The sequence below is a fragment of the Rissa tridactyla genome, chromosome 2, assembly GCF_028500815.1.
Source record: "Rissa tridactyla isolate bRisTri1 chromosome 2, bRisTri1.patW.cur.20221130, whole genome shotgun sequence".
Taxonomy (NCBI): Eukaryota; Metazoa; Chordata; class Aves; order Charadriiformes; family Laridae; genus Rissa; species Rissa tridactyla.
Window position 1 is genome coordinate 51365224 of NC_071467.1, and position 19123 is coordinate 51384346.

The 19123-nt window shown below is 41.6% G+C and overlaps 1 protein-coding gene across 3 annotated transcripts in view; it reads right to left on the reverse strand.

Annotated features, from left to right (window-relative positions):
- LAMA3 (laminin subunit alpha 3) overlaps positions 1-19123 on the reverse strand; it is a 125817-nt gene that overhangs the window by 40348 nt on the left and 66346 nt on the right. For all 3 annotated transcript variants that reach the window (XM_054190469.1, XM_054190468.1, XM_054190467.1), the window contains 11 exons: positions 18935-19061; positions 18705-18844; positions 18210-18325; positions 17485-17696; positions 16466-16670; positions 13767-13911; positions 12839-12979; positions 7965-8129; positions 4945-5046; positions 3937-4020; positions 2743-2973 (listed from right to left, as the gene is read on the reverse strand). In XM_054190469.1, coding sequence (XP_054046444.1) covers positions 2743-2973; positions 3937-4020; positions 4945-5046; positions 7965-8129; positions 12839-12979; positions 13767-13911; positions 16466-16670; positions 17485-17696; positions 18210-18325; positions 18705-18844; positions 18935-19061 — 1668 coding nt within the window. The remainder of the gene's footprint in view (positions 1-2742; positions 2974-3936; positions 4021-4944; positions 5047-7964; positions 8130-12838; positions 12980-13766; positions 13912-16465; positions 16671-17484; positions 17697-18209; positions 18326-18704; positions 18845-18934; positions 19062-19123) is intronic.

A 19123-nucleotide genomic window follows, 5' to 3' on the forward strand; every position in this document is an offset into this window, starting at 1 on the left:
GACAGTTGAACTTTAAAGCCATAAATCTTTTCTCATGACAGTTGCGCCACTAAGACTGATGGGACTAATCTGAAGAGCAAAGGGTTTGCAGGATGATGTCTCAAATCATGTTCCAGTGCTTTGAGGCGTAAGTATTTATGCAAGGGCAGGATTAACCATCGTTTATCAACGATGTAACTACCAGAGAAAAAAAATATTCACCTCTCCCAAAGCAGATCCCAGAAGGCATATTGAGTTATTGCTGTTTAAACAACAGTTGCTAGTGGCACCTTTGCCTTCTTTACATGTTGGATAAATGTAAAAAAAAAAATACAAAAGGTACTCGGAATACTAATATCACCAACAGCTTTTAATACTGACTTCAGTGTGAGCAAGGACTGAATTTAGAATAGGCACTTGAAACCTTTCAGATACATTTTTAAAAGGGTAAATATGTTCCCTGAACAACAGGGAGCCAATATACACAGCTTCTGAATAAACCAGGGCCTGAAATACACTAAACAGCATGGCTAAGTAAAATATAGGCTTTAATGCATATAAATTTTATTTACTGAGAGTCTCTTTTCGAAGAGCAAAATGAATCACTCATTTCAAAAATACATCCAAAAGCATTCAGCAAAAATCTATAGAGCTTTTTGTTTTTCTATTTATCCGGTCTTTAAAACAGCACATTTGGAGTATGTGGGAACTTTGTTTTCAAAGCAGCGTTCGTGATACTGAGAAACTGATTTCATGAGAAGATAAAGCTCCAGGCACTTCCAAACGCTCAGGAGTTCAGGCTGATTGTTTTCAAGTAAACAGCAATTTAAAAAAAACTTCTCACGTACGCTTTTGTTAGCAAAGTACTTTGAGACGTAAGATTAGCCACCTTATTACTTTCCTGTTAAGTAATGTAGAATTCGTTATCAAATTAGTGCATATGGAAACAAAGAGAAAGAAGGAAGCAAGCGAGGAAGGGAAAACGAACAAATTACCTGTCTCTGGTAAAAATCCCTTTGAACTTGCTGCTGCTGCTGACTCCCCCCATGAAGGCGAGGATATGATAGCCTCTGTTGCATGTCTTGCGCTAAACAACGCCCCAGGGCTACTAACGTGACAACCAGCCATCCTACATTCCTCGGCCTCTGCGCTTGGGCCATCATTTCACTTCAGCTCCACCGCCAACATACGCTGCTATCCTTTTGGCGCTCGCCCGCTCTCTTATACTCTTCCCTTCTTCTCCGGCTTCTGACTCAGATTAATGAGGCTCTGTGCTGTGATGGGCCCCACCTTTAAACTTTATACGTGAGTCAAGTTGTACAGCACACATTACCGCTCCTGAGGTTAACAAGTAACCCCGTGGTTCCTGTAGCTCAATATATACCTAAGTTGGGGTGTGGCAGGCATCACCTCCTCCCCACCTAAGGCAGCCAGACAGGGCTAGGTGATTAGCGCAGTAAATCACTGCCTGAGTAATGCTGCATAAACATACAGGGCTTACGAATTACCCAGGCGAGTGTCTTGATCACTTCCTCTGGCTATGTATTTCCACCAGGTTATATGAAAAAAAGCAAAAAACCCAGCACCTTCGTTTATAAAGGCTGTACAGTGAAAAGCAACGGGATGGCGGTAGGAATTTCCGTCAACACTCATCAATCTGCCTGTGGCACAGAACATCAAATGTGTGAAAAAATACGTTTCTAGAAATATTTCCAAAATGGCATTTGACAGATGATGAAGAGCTGCCCTTAGCAGTCGATGTGCACATGAGACATAAGCCAACCGAAAGTGTTGTTTTATTCAGTTTCTCTGCAGCTCCTCTGGTCTAGATATTATTCTTTCATTCTCATTTCAAAAACATTTGCAAGGTTAGTACAGCAGTTGCTGCTTTATGGTAGTCCTTGACCTTTTCCTGAGAGAATAATTCCTCATATTTTGTGCACTTTGCACACCACTTACCTCTCCAGTACTTTATTTATATATATACTCCAGTATATATATATATATACTCCAGTACCACACCACTTTATACTCCAGTACTCCAGCACCTTACTGCTGCCTTGGGTGCATACACATGGGAACGGTCAAGCTCTAAGCTAAGCAAAGTGACAACCAAAAGTAGTACAGCCACAGGAACAGCAGCAGGGACAGGATACACAGCCCTGGCTAGGATTTTGCCATTCTTCAGGTAAAAGTAATACTTTGCAATGCTTCTATTATCTTTCATAATAATACCTCCAAGCATTTTTTTTCAAATATTTTAACTTCGGCTTTCAAATATTTTCCTATAAAAACAGGAAAAGTGTTAGTCACTCCACGAAGATAGGAAAGTAACCAGAATTATCTAGGTTCAGGTTACTTCTCTTGGACCTTATCACACATTTCCCTGATAAAATAAGGAAACTAGTCCACGTGTAGGGTCTCACAGACTGTGATCAAGTCAACTCTGACCTTCTCTCCATTAAAGTAAGTATCAACCGAGATCATTCAGCCTCTCATAGGGCATCACAGAAGAATCCCTGACTATAGTGCCATACAAATGTAAAATGACATTTACAGTTCCGACAAAGCAATCATGAGTCGAATAACCCTACGGTGCTTCTTAGACAGTGAAAGCATTTGAGGCACTGAAAGCGCACATGCTTACAAGAAGCACGTTTAATTACTTTAATAACCAGCCTCTGTTCCTCTGACTAAACTAGTATGTATCGCTGTAGGCAAGACAGAAGATAATGGCACAGCATGGAGGCAATCGCTTCCTACCTGACATGAGTCACCCGCGTACTCCGGAGGGCAGGAGCAGGTCTCCACACTGTGTGCAACGCTGCCGCTGCCTGCACTGGTGGCTTCCTCCAGCCCAACCTCTCCAAGGGTTAATCGCTGAGTCTCCGTGAAGTAGAGGCCTCTGATGTGTAAACCCTCCAGTCTAGACAGGATCATCATCAGTTCTTCCCTGGATACAGGGTCGTTGCTGCTGGCATGCCTGAAGTTTCCCTGCACGTGGAGGGTACAAAATGAGCGCAGCCCTCCAGCTTCTTAAGAAAGAGTGTCTGCAAAGAAGACAGGATGACAGAAAAAGGGAGGAAAAACCCCATGGAACAGACTCCTCTGGTGCCAATTGCTGTGGGGCAAAATAGAGGTCAGGAAAATAAATTTAATGAATGGAAACACAGGATAGGTGGAAAAAGGAATAATAAGCATAAAAAGGGATGTACCCTTTACTTTGCAAGGTACATACAGCTTTGAGGTATCGAAAAGTGATGAAGCATATAGATTCTTCTTCAGTCATCCAAGTTGCTTTGAGTATATCACCCACCAAACCACAAGAGGGTGGAGGAAAATGCTTTTATGTTTAAGAGTAAGCGAAGTCCTAGAAATCCAACCTTTGAGGGCTGCACTCACATGCTTTCTTACTGCTAATAGACACAGCACTACTGAAAATGGAATCTGACTTGAAGAAACATCTTTTTTGCCTATATATGAGAAAAAAGTAATTTACCTAGTTTGACCTTCTGAGGACAGATTTAAGGTAGGAATAATCCCTGCTAAATTCACCTGCCTGAATGTTGGACAACCATTCTCAACTAGGTAGCTAGACACCAAGGAAAACAGATAACAGTTCGTTCCATCCCTATTAAGTAGAGTCTGGGCCTGTGATGAATCATTTTCCATTGATGCCTGATTCAGTATTACTCCACCAGCCCTGGAGGGAGTGCTAAGGGCTAAATTGGACAAGATGCCTAACTTAAAGGTTGCTAAAATTAGGTGTCATGGATGAGAACCTAGGTTCAATGTGGCAGTAAAGAGAGAAAAAGTAGTTTATATTTGAAGCCTACAGTATTTAAGCTTATATTCATTAACATTATCAAGTATTTGGTATTTCTGCAGATATTACCTGTGTAATTTTTGTGTGCCATGGGGAAGAAAAGGGAAGGCCATTCCATCTTCATTTCTTACCTCAACAAGCTGCACGCGGCCATAATATTGACGGTCAGGCAGTGGGTTGTTGGGATCCATATAAACAACTTTCATTTGCTGACCCTAGGTAAGAATGAGGATATAACATTGCCATTCCATTACTTTTGATGGTAAAGTGTTCAGATGCAGTAAAATTTGGTGAAGCACATCAGTCCTGTTCTTTGGGGGATAAAAACTAAGTAATACTAGGAAAAATACACAGCAAGCACTGTGTTCTAGTGTCAGCACGATTTTCACTGCTTTTGCCTATTAAAAACCTTGCTGTCAAATAAAACACCAGGAAAATTTAATTAATCCTGACCAATTTCCACAGGAATTAGTTATTACTTTTGAGTAAAAATGTGTTTGCGTTTTCAAACACTCTCCTTTGCATCCTGGTGCACAAATAACTCTAGATACTTTATGAGGCATGTTTCCCAGTAAGAATCCTAGAATCCTGAATTAGTATTTCTGATGGTCTGAAGAAACAAAACCACACCCTCGGGAATTTCAACAAACAGTAAAAGATTTCAATTTTGGCCCTAAAGTGCTTAAATTAAAAACTGTTAACCTAAAATGCATTTTTACTTCAGTCCCTTGAAGCCTTACAATTACACTTAATTTTATGGTGAAGAAAATTCTCACAGAAAATGAGATTAATTACGCATGGCATCCAGGGCATATTTTACAGAGTCGAGGCCATACTTGTTGACAAGTGTGCAAGGCATTCATTAATATTTTTTCCACAGGTGCCTTTTACAGAGAAAATCACGTTTTATCTTTTTATTTGCTCTCAAGTCAGTTATGCTTAATAATATGTTACTTTGGCAACAGAGATAGGCATGTTGATGGCTTTGAGCAAAATGCAGTAAAATCACATAGAAATGTAGCAAGTTGCTATAAAAGTTAAGCACATTATAGGAGCAAAATTTGCCATAGCTGTCAGGTAACAGAAAAAGTCATGGTATTGGTATTGCTTGAAAGAAAAAATAATATTTTAGAACTTACTGTTAGTTGTATATCAGGTCTCTTATCCAGAAGAACCATGCCCTCGCTAGGTAAGCCGAAAGATTTCACTTGGTAACTTAGGAAGCCACCATACGAAGAAAGCTGTAACGAAATGCACAAGCCCAGAGATACTTTACCGCACTATTCCCTGATATTAATATAACTTTGTATTCAAGTCTACCCCATCTCCCAGCACTGTGAATAATATACTTACTCTTTGTTCTCTAGACAAAATATGAAAATATGTGTTGCTTGGAAGAAATTACTTTCTATTTTGTTTACTTTGTGTATCTGGCATCACTTTTTGAGCAGTTACTGTGCTCTGGAAGGTTTCCTGCATTGGGCTGGGTTTTTTCATACCCAGGGTCATGCTATCTGTGTCATGGAGAAATCACATGTTCACATGAAAATGTTCTTCCCCTGGCCCTACAAAACAGATTTGGCTCATCAAGAGCAGATGTCAGGCTGACAACGAAAGTGGTAACGAACCCCGTGAACAGCCATGGATAAAAAGGAGAAGTCAGGCTAAGCATCTTTAAAGGTGGCTTTCATAGGCCAGCCTTTTCTAAACTTACTACAAACACGAATCTAATCAGGAAATCTTTGCTCCACTTTCTGGAGGACAGGACTTCTGCTGGTATCAGCTCTGTTTTCAGCAGACTGTTGCTGTAGGCTGAGCTGAAACCACACTTCTTCTGGCTCAGCTACGGGTGACCACAGGCCGCCTCAAACCCAACCAAATACATACGCTGCTGCCCAGAACAAAGACTTGGGCAAGTAAGTTTGAATCATCTGACAAACAGCTTCCCTGCTGACTCAGTTCAAAACATATTGAGCGTAAAGGAAGCTCCAGGCACAGCCTAGACAGTTTTTGTTCCAAGAAGAGCCTACAAGGAATGTTTGTGGGTACTAGGTGAAATCAGGTGTTTTGCCACAGATGTACCACTTTCTTTTGCACCCTTTTCTGTTTGCCCTAATAGTTTATGCTTGGTTTTAACATAAGAGGAAAAACTGCTTTGTCAGGTTTTGGTGTTCTGCAGGAAAGCACCCGCCTTCGATCTACCCCTTGATGAATTACAAACAAAACACAGACATCTCAGTACTAAATTTGCTCCTTGGATCACAGGGCTGTAATTCATGCTATTATCTTTAGCCAACTGCATTTTCAAAAGCATCGTTTGGAATATTGGCTATATTTTGCCAACACAATCAAAACACCCCTGTATAAATAATTTATTTTTTTCAAAAAGATAAGAAAATTCAAATTAGAGCTTATTTCCTGTTTAACACACATTTTAGGACTGCACCATATGACAGGCTGTTATGTTACTGCTTTTTAAATGGATTTTTTTTAAAATGGAAAAATATTGGTGTTATAAACTACCCTCTGTATTCTATATGTACAACATTTATTTTCTAACATTAAGAGTGGTCTATTAAATAGAATGTTAACGTACAAAAGAGCAGAAAAAGGGGATGATGTGATCTGAATTTCTTAATGACTGTTAGTTTCTGCACTGCTACAGATTTTACACTTGATTCCCTTTCAATTTTGTACACAAAAGGGAGAGAGGAAAGAAAATATACTCTGCTAAGTATTAATGTTCCAGTGAAACTACTTAAAAGGTTTAAGATAATGGAAAACGGTATCTATACCCTCATCATACTGAAAAATGTCTGGAGTGATCTTGTCCACATTTTCTGAAACAGGTGCTATCACTGGAAGTAGACCAAAACCTGACATTTTCAGATTACAATAACGTGAATAACTGGTAAATTTAGGAGCTTTTAAAACTGGCAGCAAGATAGCATTTTGGGGGGGAACTTTCACTACTGCAGTATTGCCTGTGCTAAAATATACACTTTGCACACAGTGTACAGTAAAAGCAGGTCCAAAAATAGAACTATTTTATTTACAGTGTTGTCACTGTAAATAAAAGCAAGTCCTGGCATGCCTCGTTAGATACTGTGACATGCAACATAAAGCTCATAGCACTGTTCTTAATAGCTGTGTTTAAAAAGGGTTATTTTGTTATGGCAACAACAAAAGTCCTTTTGGTTTAACACTATAGTAGACAACGTACGCTTTAACATGATCTTCTTTGGAAAATAATTTGTAGACATTGAAACAAGAACGTCTATAACATTAACAAAAAGCACCATAACTAAGCATGCTGTTCAACTGAAAGGTATTTACCTCTGAGCACAGGAGAGCAGGATGAAAAATACTGCTCTAGTCTTTAAAATGAGGATTAAGAGGAACTTGAAAAATTGTACCATCTTTAATGTGTCTAGCCCATTTGTCTTTCACTTGGGTGACAGCAGGATTGCGCCTAAAAAGCCTGTGTGTCCTACAACGGGCTAGCAACTATCAATACCTATGGAGTTCCAAACAGGGAGAACCTGGGGCTCTGGGCCTGCAAGCCATCACTAGCCAAGTCCCCCTGCTCTGAAATGCTGATAGGTATCAACTGCGAGCAAAAGACTGCTCCCCGTGCATCAGTAGAACGAGCAGCAAGCAGTTCAAAGAACACAATGGTTAGAAAAGCAGGTGCTGCTCTTCCCAAGCAACATACCGAAAGCAAAAGCTTGGGGTTTTTTTGCGTGCCACTAAGCACGTAATCACCTTTTATTCTTTTGGAAATCTGCCCAGGAGATACTCTAGGGAGTCTAAAGGATACTTGGGCACAAGTACTAAAGGATACTTGGGCTCTACATGTTCTGGGTGACAGAAAAGCATCTGAAGGTAGCAGCTACCTGAACCATAGCTCCTGACCATGCTGCTCACATAAAGACCTCCCTGTCACCAAGCAAGGTGATTAATTCTGTGTTATTGGTTATAATTTTAGCACTGTACTCAGAAGTAGAATGTTGTGATTCCTGGCATGACAGTCAAGAGAGATAAGAATCTTGTGAGGGAAGAAGAGAAACGTATTTAAAAGAACCAATAAGACTCTCTAGCAACGATGCTGTCAAAAAATGAATACGTTATTAAAACAGATGAGTTAGATGTCATTTACCTTCTCTCCCAGGTAAGATGGTGGTGCTTTCCAGTACAAACTATGCACTGAAGCAGGCAATTCTTGAACATCAGCCACTACGCTATTACTGACTGGATTGAAAGTGACTGGAATGTCAATATTTTCATCCACTGCCTCCAAGCGCCAGTTCCTCATGTCCACAAACTAATGAAAATACATAAAGGAAATAAAAGCTTGTCCTTTATTAAACTACCAGCACCAAGTCATGAGGAGAAATTGTTAAGCCTCTATAATTCCCTTAGCATGAAATTCAACCCCTCCAGAGTCAGCCTGAAGTCTTTGTGCCATGGATGTTGCAAGGACCTCAAAAGAGAGTGTAAGCGGGACTTGGGATGCAGGCATTTGGTTTGTCACCCGCAAACTGAATTCTATTTTCAGTCACGTGAAGACATCATCCTTCTGGAGGTGACTAGGAATTGGGTACACAAACCCAAGGATATAATTTGGAGGTTCTTTTTTTAAGTCCATTTTCTAAGTCCATTGCAAAATCAAACCAAGGACACAAACCTAAAAGACAGTGGGGACCTGCTGTGGTAGGTTAACTGGGAGGGAGGGGACACAGCACGACATTTTGCAGAGGCAGACAATGTAGCCTAATATTTTGGCTCTTTAACGCACATTTTATGTTCATGGCTGTTGTTTCCTGAAAGACCGTACATCCTGTTATTTGTTATTATGCTGGGGAAAATAAATCATAATGTGTATGTACCAAAATGGTACCCGTGCCCCTGGGGCACAGGTCAGGGATGTGTTGGACAAACTTCCGGCCCTAGTAAACTCCACTGACTATTACCCTCTCTTAGTATTTCAGGTGGGTAGTGATGAAGTGGGTAGAAGGAGCCCAAAATCGATTAAAAGAGATTTTAGAGCCTTGGGGCGGCGGCTTAAGGGATCAGGAACACAAGTTGTATTCTCCTCTATCCCTTCAGTGGCAATCATGAATGAGGAAATTAACAGGAAGAGGCAACAGGTCAACTCGTGGCTCCGGGACTGGTGTTATCGGCAGGGCTTTGGGTTTTTTGATCACAGGTTGCTATATGAGTCACCTGACCTGCTGGTGGCAGGTGGGACGCACCTGTCCCAGAAGGGGAAAAGAATTTGGGGGCAGGAGTTAGCAAGGCTCATTGACAGGGCTTTAAACTAGATATGAGGGGGGAAGGGGAGATAACTGGGCCTGTCAGGAATAAACCCAAGGGAGGCATGCCAGGGCTTGAAGGATGGTTGACTAGCGAGGACTCTCACTCTGCCATTTCATTTGAGAGAAGGGACAGACGTTTAGAAATCACGGAAGCACCTGAGAGGGGTCTGGTGGGAAATGGGGCCCACACTCACAAAAAGGTGCTGGAGTCACTGGCACATCTGAAATGCATCTATACCAATGCATGCAGTATGTGCAACAAACAGGGGGAGCTTGTAGCCATGATGCACCAGGTAAACTATGGCATAGGGGCTATCACAGAAACGTGGTGGGATGCCTCACATGACTGGAGTGCCACAATCGATGGCTACAAGCTCTTCAGGAGGGACAGACAGGAAAGGAGAGGCGGAGGAGTGGCCCTGTATATTAGAGAATGCTATGAGAGCTCGGAAATCAAGTATACTGATGATGGGGTGGAGAGTGTTTGGATTAGGTTAAGGGCCGATAAAGCCGATATCGCTGTGAGAGTCTGCTATAGACCTCCCAACCAAAGCAGTTAGGCGGATGAAGCTTTCTATAAGCAGCTGGGGGAAATCTCACGGTCACTTGCCATTGTTCTTGTGGGGGACTTTAACCTCCTGGGTATCTGCTGGGAATACAACACAGCAGAGAGGGAACAATCCAGGAGGTTCCTGGAATGTGTGGAAGATAACTTCCTCACACAGCTGGTAAGTAAGCCGACCAGGGAAGGTGCCCTCCTGGACCTCCTTCTTGTGAGGAGGGAAGAACTTGTCGGGGAAGTAAAGGTTGGAGGCCGTCTAGGGCACAGTGATCATGAGATGATTGATTGAATTTCTGATTCTTGGGGAAACAAGGAGAGGGGTTAGTAAAACTGTCACCTTAAGACTTCCGGAGGGCAAATTTTGACCTGTTCAGAAGACTGCTTGACAAAATCCCTTGGGAGGCTGCCCTGAAGGATATAGGAGCCCAGGAAGGCTGGACATACTTCAAGAGAGAAGTCTTAAAGGCACAGGAGGAGGCTGTCCCCATGTGCCGAAAAACAAGTAGGCGGGGAAGGAGACTGGCCTGGCTAAATACGGACCTTTGGCTGGACCTCAAGAACAAAAGGAGAGTCTATGACCTCTGGAAGAGGGGGCAGGTCTCTCATGAAGAGTATAAGGATATAGTGAAGCTATGCAGGGAGAAAATTAGGAGAGCCAAAGCACAGCTAGAGCTCAACCTAGCTACAGCTGTTAAGGATAACAAAAAATGTTTCTATAAATTCATTAACAACAAAAGGAGGATTAGGGAAAATCTCCCTCCCTTACTGGATGCAGAGGGAAACATAGTCACAAAGGATGAGGAAAAGGTTGAGGTGCTCAACGCCTACTTTGCCTCAGTCTTTAGCAGTGGAACTAGCTGTTCCCTGGTCACCCAGCCTCATGAGCTAGGAGACAGGGAGGGGAAGCTGAATGAGGTCATCACAATTAAAGAGGAAGTGATCAGTGACCTGCTACGCTGCTTGGATGCACACAAGTCTATGGGACTGGATGGGTTACATCCAGGAGTACTGAAAGAGTTGGCAGACGTGCTCGCCAAGCCACTTTCCGTTATCTATCTGAAGTCATGGCTAACTGGGGAGGTCCCAATGGACTGGAGGGTAGCAAATGTAGTGCCCATCTACAAAAAAGGCAGAAAGGAGGATCTGGGAAACTATAGGCCTGTCAGTCTGACCTCGGTACCAGGGAAGGTCATGGAGCAGATCATCTTGAGTGCTATTACAAGCCATATAATGGACAAGCAGGGGATCAGGCCTAGTCAGCATGGGTTTATGAAAGGCAGATCCTACCTGACGAACCTGATCTCCTCCTATGACAAGATGACCCGATTATTGGATGAGGGAAAGGCTGTGAACATTGTCTACCTAGACTTTTGAAAAGCATTTGACGCTGTCCCCCATAGAATTCTCATGGAAAAACTGGCAGCTCATGGCGTGGATGAGCATACTATCTGCTGGATCAAGCACTGGCTGGATGGGCGGTCCCAAAGAGTGGTGGTCAATGGAGTTAAATCCAGGTGGTGGCCGGTCACAAGTGGTGTTCTGCAGGGCTCAGTGTTGGGACCATTTCTGTTTAACATCTCTATTGATGACCTTGATAAGGACATAGAGTGTATCATCAGCAAGTTCGCAGATGACACGAAGCTAAGCGGGAGTGTTGATCTACATGAGGATAGGAAGGCTCTACAGAGAGACTTGGATAGATTGGACCGATGGGCCAATGCTAATGGAATGTGCTTCAACAAGGCCAAGTGTCGGGTCCTGCACTTGGGCCACAACAACCCCATGCAGCACTACAGGCTTGGGGAAGTGTGGCTGGAGAGCTGCCTGGCAGAAAAGGACCTGGGGGTTCTAATTGACAAGCGGCTGAACATGAGCCAGCAGTATGCCCAGGTGGCCAAGAGGGCCAATGGCATCCTGGCTTGTATTAGAAATAGTGTGACCAGCAGAGGTAGGGAGGTGATTGTCCCCCTGTACTCAGCACTGGTGAGGCCACACCTTGAGTATTGTGTCCAGTTCTGGGCACCTCAATACAAGAGAGATATCGAGGTGCTGGAGTGAGTGCAGAGGAGGGCAACGAAGCTGGTGAAGGGCCTGGAGAATAAATCTTATGAGGAGCGATTGAAGGAGCTGGGACTGTTTAGTTTGAGGAAGAGGAGGCTGAGGGGAGACCTCATCACTCTCTACAACTACTTGAAAGGACATTGTAGAGAGGTTGGTGCTGGTCTCTTCTCACAGGTAATTAGCGATAGAACAAGAGGGAATGGGTTCAAGCTGCTGCAGGGTAGGTTTAGGCTGGACATTAGGAAAAAATTCTTCACAGAAAGAGTGGTTAGACACTGGAATAGGCTGCCCAGGGAGGTGGTGGAGTCACCATCCCTGAATGTGTTTAAGATTCATTTAGATGTGGTGTTAAGGGATATGGTGTAAGGGAGAACTTTGTACAGTGGAGTTGATGGTTGGACTCGATGATCCCAAGGGTCTTTTCCAACCTAAATGATTCTATGATTCTATTCTATGAAAACAGTTCTGTGGTGGGTTGCCCTTGGCTGGCCAGACCAATAAAACTAAAAGATAGACATGTTTTCAAAAACAGTCTTTGGTGAGGACAAGTAATCACTAGAGGAAATTTTCCTAAAGCAAATGTAAGTTTGCTACTGACTTTACTGAAGCCAGATTTTCACCCTTTGCTGGTAAACAGTAAAGTGCCACAATCTGGATTGCCTAAACCTAAACTTAGCTCTTCATCCATCATTCTAGGATGCTGCTTCTCTCTTTTCTTTCTCTTGCGTTGTTTCAGGCAGTTGTTGCTTTTTTTCAGTCTTTAGTCATCTTACCACTCGTTTATGCTACTAAAAGTCTGTCTTCTTTTTTCTCACACTTTGTGTCATGTCCTTTTTACAGGGAGGGAAGAAAGACAATTTTTACAATCTCTGTAGAACCTGTTGCACATTTCTGCTGAAAGGCACTTTCAGACTACACCTAAGTCTTAACAAGGCTGCACTAAATCTGCACTATTACTTACGGAATACTTCTCATCTTTAGAAACTAATAAAATATATTTTCAATTTTGGAAGAAATATGGCATTTCCTTAATGGAATAAATGTAGGTTCACGATGGCAAAGAAAAAAAAAACAACAAACTATTGGATACACCTTGGTTCTACGACGATTTGTGCTGCGACAGTTGCTGGTTGCCCCAAAACAAAAGCAAGAGGTGCATCCCTTGGGATTAGAAGGGTCCAGATAAAAGGATCCTGGTCGGCAAGTATCACATTCTGCACCTCCAACATTCTCCTGTTAAGGCATAGTTGAAAGAAATCTCAGTGCTTTCCTTTTGGTCTTGGTGAGGCCCCCAAAACCTCCTGCACATAAAACAAATCTTCTGAAAGAATATTTATTTAAAAGTACGGAAACATGAATGAAAATGTGTGAATGTCTGGATACACCATATTCCACATGCAAATAAAACTGACTTCTTGGAGACTATCTTAGTTACAAGCTGCCTTTACAGTTTACAAAGTGAACCACTGAGTAATAAATATTAGTCAGAGACAGCTGGTAACTTCCCTGCCAAAACCCTCCCGCTGGCTTTTCCAAACCTACAATATAAAAGGTCACTTGTGAAAGTTCACATTTACCACATTTAATTATGCAGATCAGAACAAAAGATTTCCTGGGTATAATGCTGTTGGTGTAACGTCAACTGACATAATATGGCTAAAAAAGTCATGGGACCTGGTTAACATCCAAAAGTTGAGATGCAGATGCATAAAGTGGACCTGTGCAGGGTACGGACTGCTCCAGTGAATCAACAGACGTCTACTCTGCAGCTCTGTAACATCCTGCAAAGCCTAAAACCACCTGTAAAACTGACAGATATTGAACTCAGTAAAAAATGACATTTAACTGCTACCATGACCATCTGTGCACATACTGCAAGGTGTGGTGGTTTTGTACAGCTGCGTTTAATTCTTACTGAAAACCTAATGATAAACTCATTTCATTCACCCCATTAAATATGAAATAGGCAGTGATGTGCAAATGATGCTTGTGAATGCAGAAGTAATTTGATTTATCTGACCTTGCAGAGACAAATTCCTGTCTGGGGATCGCACACATCTGGTTCTGTTCCATCTCTGTTACAGTTACACGGCACACAGTTTGGGAAACCGTAAGTTCCGGGAGCACACCGATCACACTGCCGTCCTTTTATTCCTGGTTTGCATCTTTATCAACAAACAAACACAGAGGAGGGAGTCAACCGGGGAGGCAGGAATGGAGCGAGGAAGGGAAGATCAAAACAAAAGGCAGGTGGATCTTTGAAGTGATTGCATGGCAATGACACGACATTATGACTTCCACAGAGAAACAGCAGCAGGTTGGTATTGTTCTCACATTTGGATGGTGAGATGTTTTACATGGTCACGGAACTGATTAGGAATGGATTTGATTTTGAAGGATATAAATGCTTATGGTAGAATTAGACTTCTGCAGCTATTGAGTGCTTGCAGTGCAGAACTACTCTCTCTGTACACCAAGGTGTGAAACATGGATGTTGCACTCAGGTAAGAGGAGCTGGAAGAAGTTTTACAGCTGGAGGATGTGACTGGGCATTACCCAAGGCACTCACTAACAAAAAGGTGGAGAATCCCAGACATTTGAATAATTATGGGGACTTGAGCCTGCCATAAGGCTTGGGTTAGTTTACAACTGCTCCCAAAGGATAAAATCCACTTTGCTCACAGTGAAGGCTTGAATGCCTTGAATTTGTTTAGGTGAAGTACAGCAAATGCAAAAACCAACATCAAACTATGAACAAGGCTTGAGATAAGAACATCTTTCTGTGGCAGCAGCTACTTCATCCTACCTTCACAACAAACTTGCACAGTCTGATAAAACTAGTGAAAATGTAGGTCCGATGATCCCTCTTCCTCCTGTCTATCCTGGTAAACTGCCCGTACCAGCCCAAAGCAGGTTTCAAGAGAGTAAGGATCCACTGGTAAAGAATGTCTGCCATCACCACCAACCACATCTTTACATTTCAGTTGTGATAAGATAATTTTTAAAAGTCTCAGCAAGTTGGTGGAGTCTCCTGTGGCTCTCAGCAACAAAGTAATATGTGAACTATCACTATAAATTTAATGGAAATAAACAGTTAAAGTGTGCGGACAAGGTAGACTGCACTTTATGTAATGTATGAAAGCAATTACTCAATTCACCAAACAATGGGCGAGGTCTCTCAGAGTCTCTCTAAACACATCACCCCCACACAGAGATAACTGGAGCTGGATGGGGACTTTGAACTTCATGTAATCCACAGAAGGAAAAGTATTAACCCAAATGTAGTAGTTAGTTTGCTATATACTTCAGTGGTCAGTCCAAAAGCATTTGCTAAATGTCAAATTTTGATCATAATTTTTTACCAATAATCTGTCATTTCCTTGATATCTCCAATTAGGCTTCACATGAAAAATATCACCATTATAATCAGGCAACGCAGCTTTTCACTGAAACAGAAAAACGTGGCTATTTCTGCAAAAATTATCCTCAATTTTACTTGAGTAGAAATGTGTTAAGCCCTTTCTTTGAAGCATTAGATTCTATTTGACTGAATTATTTACTTTATTTATTTTTGCATAGTATTTATTTTTATTTTATTTTGTATTGTATTGGGAAAAAGCAGCGACTAATCAGACTGAGAATGCACCAGGAGATACAGAACATGCTACATTTTAACCTTGAACCCCAACTTCTAAACACAAAAACAGATTCCTGTTTTGATTTTGGGATAAGACAATTATTCACTTCATATGAAAAGGACAAACTTAGGAAAATAATTTAAATTTGGGAAATAATATGAGTATTCTCTGAAAATTAGCATTCTTTATCATATTTACAGACTTAATGGCAAGGCAGGAAGGACACATTTCTCTTTGTTAGGACTCCAACATAGCCAAACTAATCAAACTGGACCAATCCTGGCCTTACACAATCTACTGGTTATCAAGTGTTTGAACTTGCTATTTAAGGACTCGATCTCCCCAAGGAAATAACAGAAATGTTCAACTATACTAATATGACAGCATCTGAATTTAAGATCGTTCCCTACGGTTGTGGCTGTATGCTACACCTATTTTAGAGGATGTAAATAACAGAATAAACCTAAAGCATTTATTCTCATCTCAGCATGCTGAGTTACAGAAAAATATGCATATGTCACCCAGAAGGCATAATTTTAAGGTCAATTATCACCTATGACTCTAACTGAACCATATTTTCCATACACACAGCACCTATCATCAAAGTCTCTCAAAATTCATTGCAGAAATTCAAGCTTTACAGAACTCAAGAAACATCATTAGACTTAAAACCAGACAACAGACTGTGGAAGGTCAACTGCAAAGTTTTAAGAGTTTGGGAAATAACATATGCCACTACAAATGATGTACGCGTCCAGAAGTCAGGAGCTCCAATCTGAGGTCTGCTGCTGACGTTGGATATGTCATATGAGCTGGACAGAGATTTGGTGACTTACCATGAGTGGCCATGGCACACCACCGTCAAACAATGCAAACCCAGGAATCCCAAAACCCACGATTACTTACCTGCACTAAAACATTGCAGGTGTCCCTGAAACAGCTGAGTCCTCACCATCGCGAAGCGCTGCTTAAATCCCTACTCACCATCATCAAAGTTTCCCACATCCCTTCCAAATACCTGAAAAGAATGGTGAAGCGAACCACTCGCGCATTGCTTGTAACGCATGTAACCCAAACTTACTTGCATTGCCCGTTGTTTTTTTCACATTCTGGGCTTGCCACATTAACGACTCCTCTTTCTGAACAGTTGCAGCTCTCGCAGCCGGCAAGAGGGTGGTAGCTGAAGTGATGTTTCTCGCACACTTCACACTTCGGCTTCACAGTTCGCGGAGGGCAAATGCATTTACCGCTCATGTCATCACAAAGCCGCTGCCCGCAGTTGCATACTAGGTCAAAGAAAATGTTCTATGAATCAGTCACATCTCAACTTACCGTGACCAACTCCTATTGAAGTTGCGTATGAAACAAACACACACAACCTTTATATATAAAGGACATGAAAATTTTCTCTCTTTCACTAGTTTTAAGCCCAGGGTCATGGAAACCAACTATGTGACTGTAATAATAGCTTCAAAGAGTCGTTTTGGTGCCTTCTCTTTTCCACAGTTTGGCTGCTTAACTTCACCATGGGCATTATTAACCACTTCCCAAAACTACCAAGGATTAAACGATGAATAGTTTTGGTATTAAGGGCACTACTTTTACGAAGCAAATTTATAAACATCAGGTACAAAATCTGGGAGGCAGCTGAGGACTGTTGGTGTAATCTATAAATCTGTTGATGTTATTAAAGATAACTCAGAATATGAGGAATTAAGAATGCCATGTCTCCAATTATCTATGGAAAATCTTGAGGGTGTAAACTGGGATACAACAATAAGCACTTGGAAACAATTTAGCAGGCAGTGCAGAAAAATCCATTTGACTGAAAGAGCGGCAATATGGATTTTAACCAGTTTAACTGTAAGCCTACTACACCTGATCAGACAACACATGCGACGGCACACTTCACCATGAACTAAGTATGCTTTAAGGGAATGGAGTTACTTCTGCCTTAAACCAAATCTAAGATGGGTCAACCAGCCTCTCACAGGATCAAGCCCTGTAAAAAAAAGCGAGGCTGTGGTACCTGTGCAGTACAATCAGAGAACTAAACAAAAGGTTGGGTCAGGCGCTGAGTAAGTCCGAGCATGTACTTACACTTGCAGAATGGGAATCCATAGTAGCCAGTTTGGCATCGACTGCACTGACGACCGATGACATGGGGTCTGCAAACACACTGTCCTCCCAGGGGGCTGCAAGTAGGGCTCGTGGCACCACTGCTATGGCAATTACATGGCAGGGCTCCGTTGTTGTAGAAAGCCACTAGTGACCTTACAGAGTCCTTACAGAAGGCCGGTGATGCTTCTGGGCTATTTAAATTGAAATATAAATGATGTAAGTGCTGGCACTTGGGAATTGCTACAAGCGTGCTTTTTGCTTCAGTCAATTAGGGTCCTGTCTTTCAAACTGTTCTCTGACGTAAGGATGGCATCAGTACACATGCAATTAAATTAGTGGTGAACAGCTTTGAACATGCAGGTAAGAGATTTTTTTCAAGGAAAGTGCGCATATTAGTCATATCAGTTCAGACATGCCAAGCAAAATACCAAATACCAAAGATGGAAATACCAAAGACAGAAAGATGACGTAGATTTCCCTCTTTTGTACTGTGAGCAATAAAGCTCTACCTTTACATTTAATTTACAAAAGAAAGTCATGGGAAAATGACTCATGGAAATTTAATGGGCCAGCCTAAGCCATGAAAAGCGTTTTAATGTAGCACAATGATGGGGATTTTATACATATGCCTTTAATATGGAGTAAAAGTAATATTAATTCCCAGCTTGCTGTCAACATTCAGTTTTTTAGAAAGTGATGCTTACTCAATATAAAAACTGTTTCCTCCACATTGGCTGATAAAATCAAATGACTTGTCCACTGTCTTTTTGTCAAGAATTTTGTAACTGTAGGTGTCTGCTGGAACAGCTAAGACATTTTCCTTAAAACAACAAGAAAGCTAAATTGTATATTTCAGAGAAAGGCAAAAAACACAAGCTAAGGCATTTATATACTTAAATGTTGCTTCATTATGCATTCTGGATTTTCTCAAAACCCGTAACATTTTAACTGACAAAAATAGAAAAATTGACTTATCTTCCCCCCAGAGTTGTGATGCTACAAGCAGTGTACAATAAAAACAGTGGATAGTATTTTAAAGATTTAAAATAAAACAGAAGCAGGGCACAAAATCCTAACCATCTGAAACACAAAATTAAAAGACAAATTCTTTCTTTTTGGCTTTTGTCTTTGCATCTATCTCTAAATGAATGGTGAAAGTGAGACTAGCATTTCCAAGTACATTTATGTAATAAACATACCAGAACCAGCATTCTTCCATCAGGTATCACCACTGTAACAGAGACCTCAGGTTCAGAAACGTCAAGCTCAATTTGGTTTTCTGCAATCACCTGATCCCGACAGCCAGAGGTATGAGGGCAGAATGAAGCATTGAAGGAACCTAGAATTAAAAACATAATTGTGCCAAAAAGTGCTCCGTGTGCCAAAACACTGAGAAAGAAAAGGGGTTAGATCAAATTCAGACGCTTACCTGACCAGACACGTCCCGCATCCACACGCACTTGGACGGTGAACACTGGGTGTGCTGGCTGATAAAAATGTACCACAAATACGTATCTGCCCAAGTGGGGCACTCTGCCACTCAAGGTAATCTGGTTCTGCAGAAACAAGAACAGCTCTGATACTACATTTGTTTCGTGAGATATTCTTGGGTTTATGA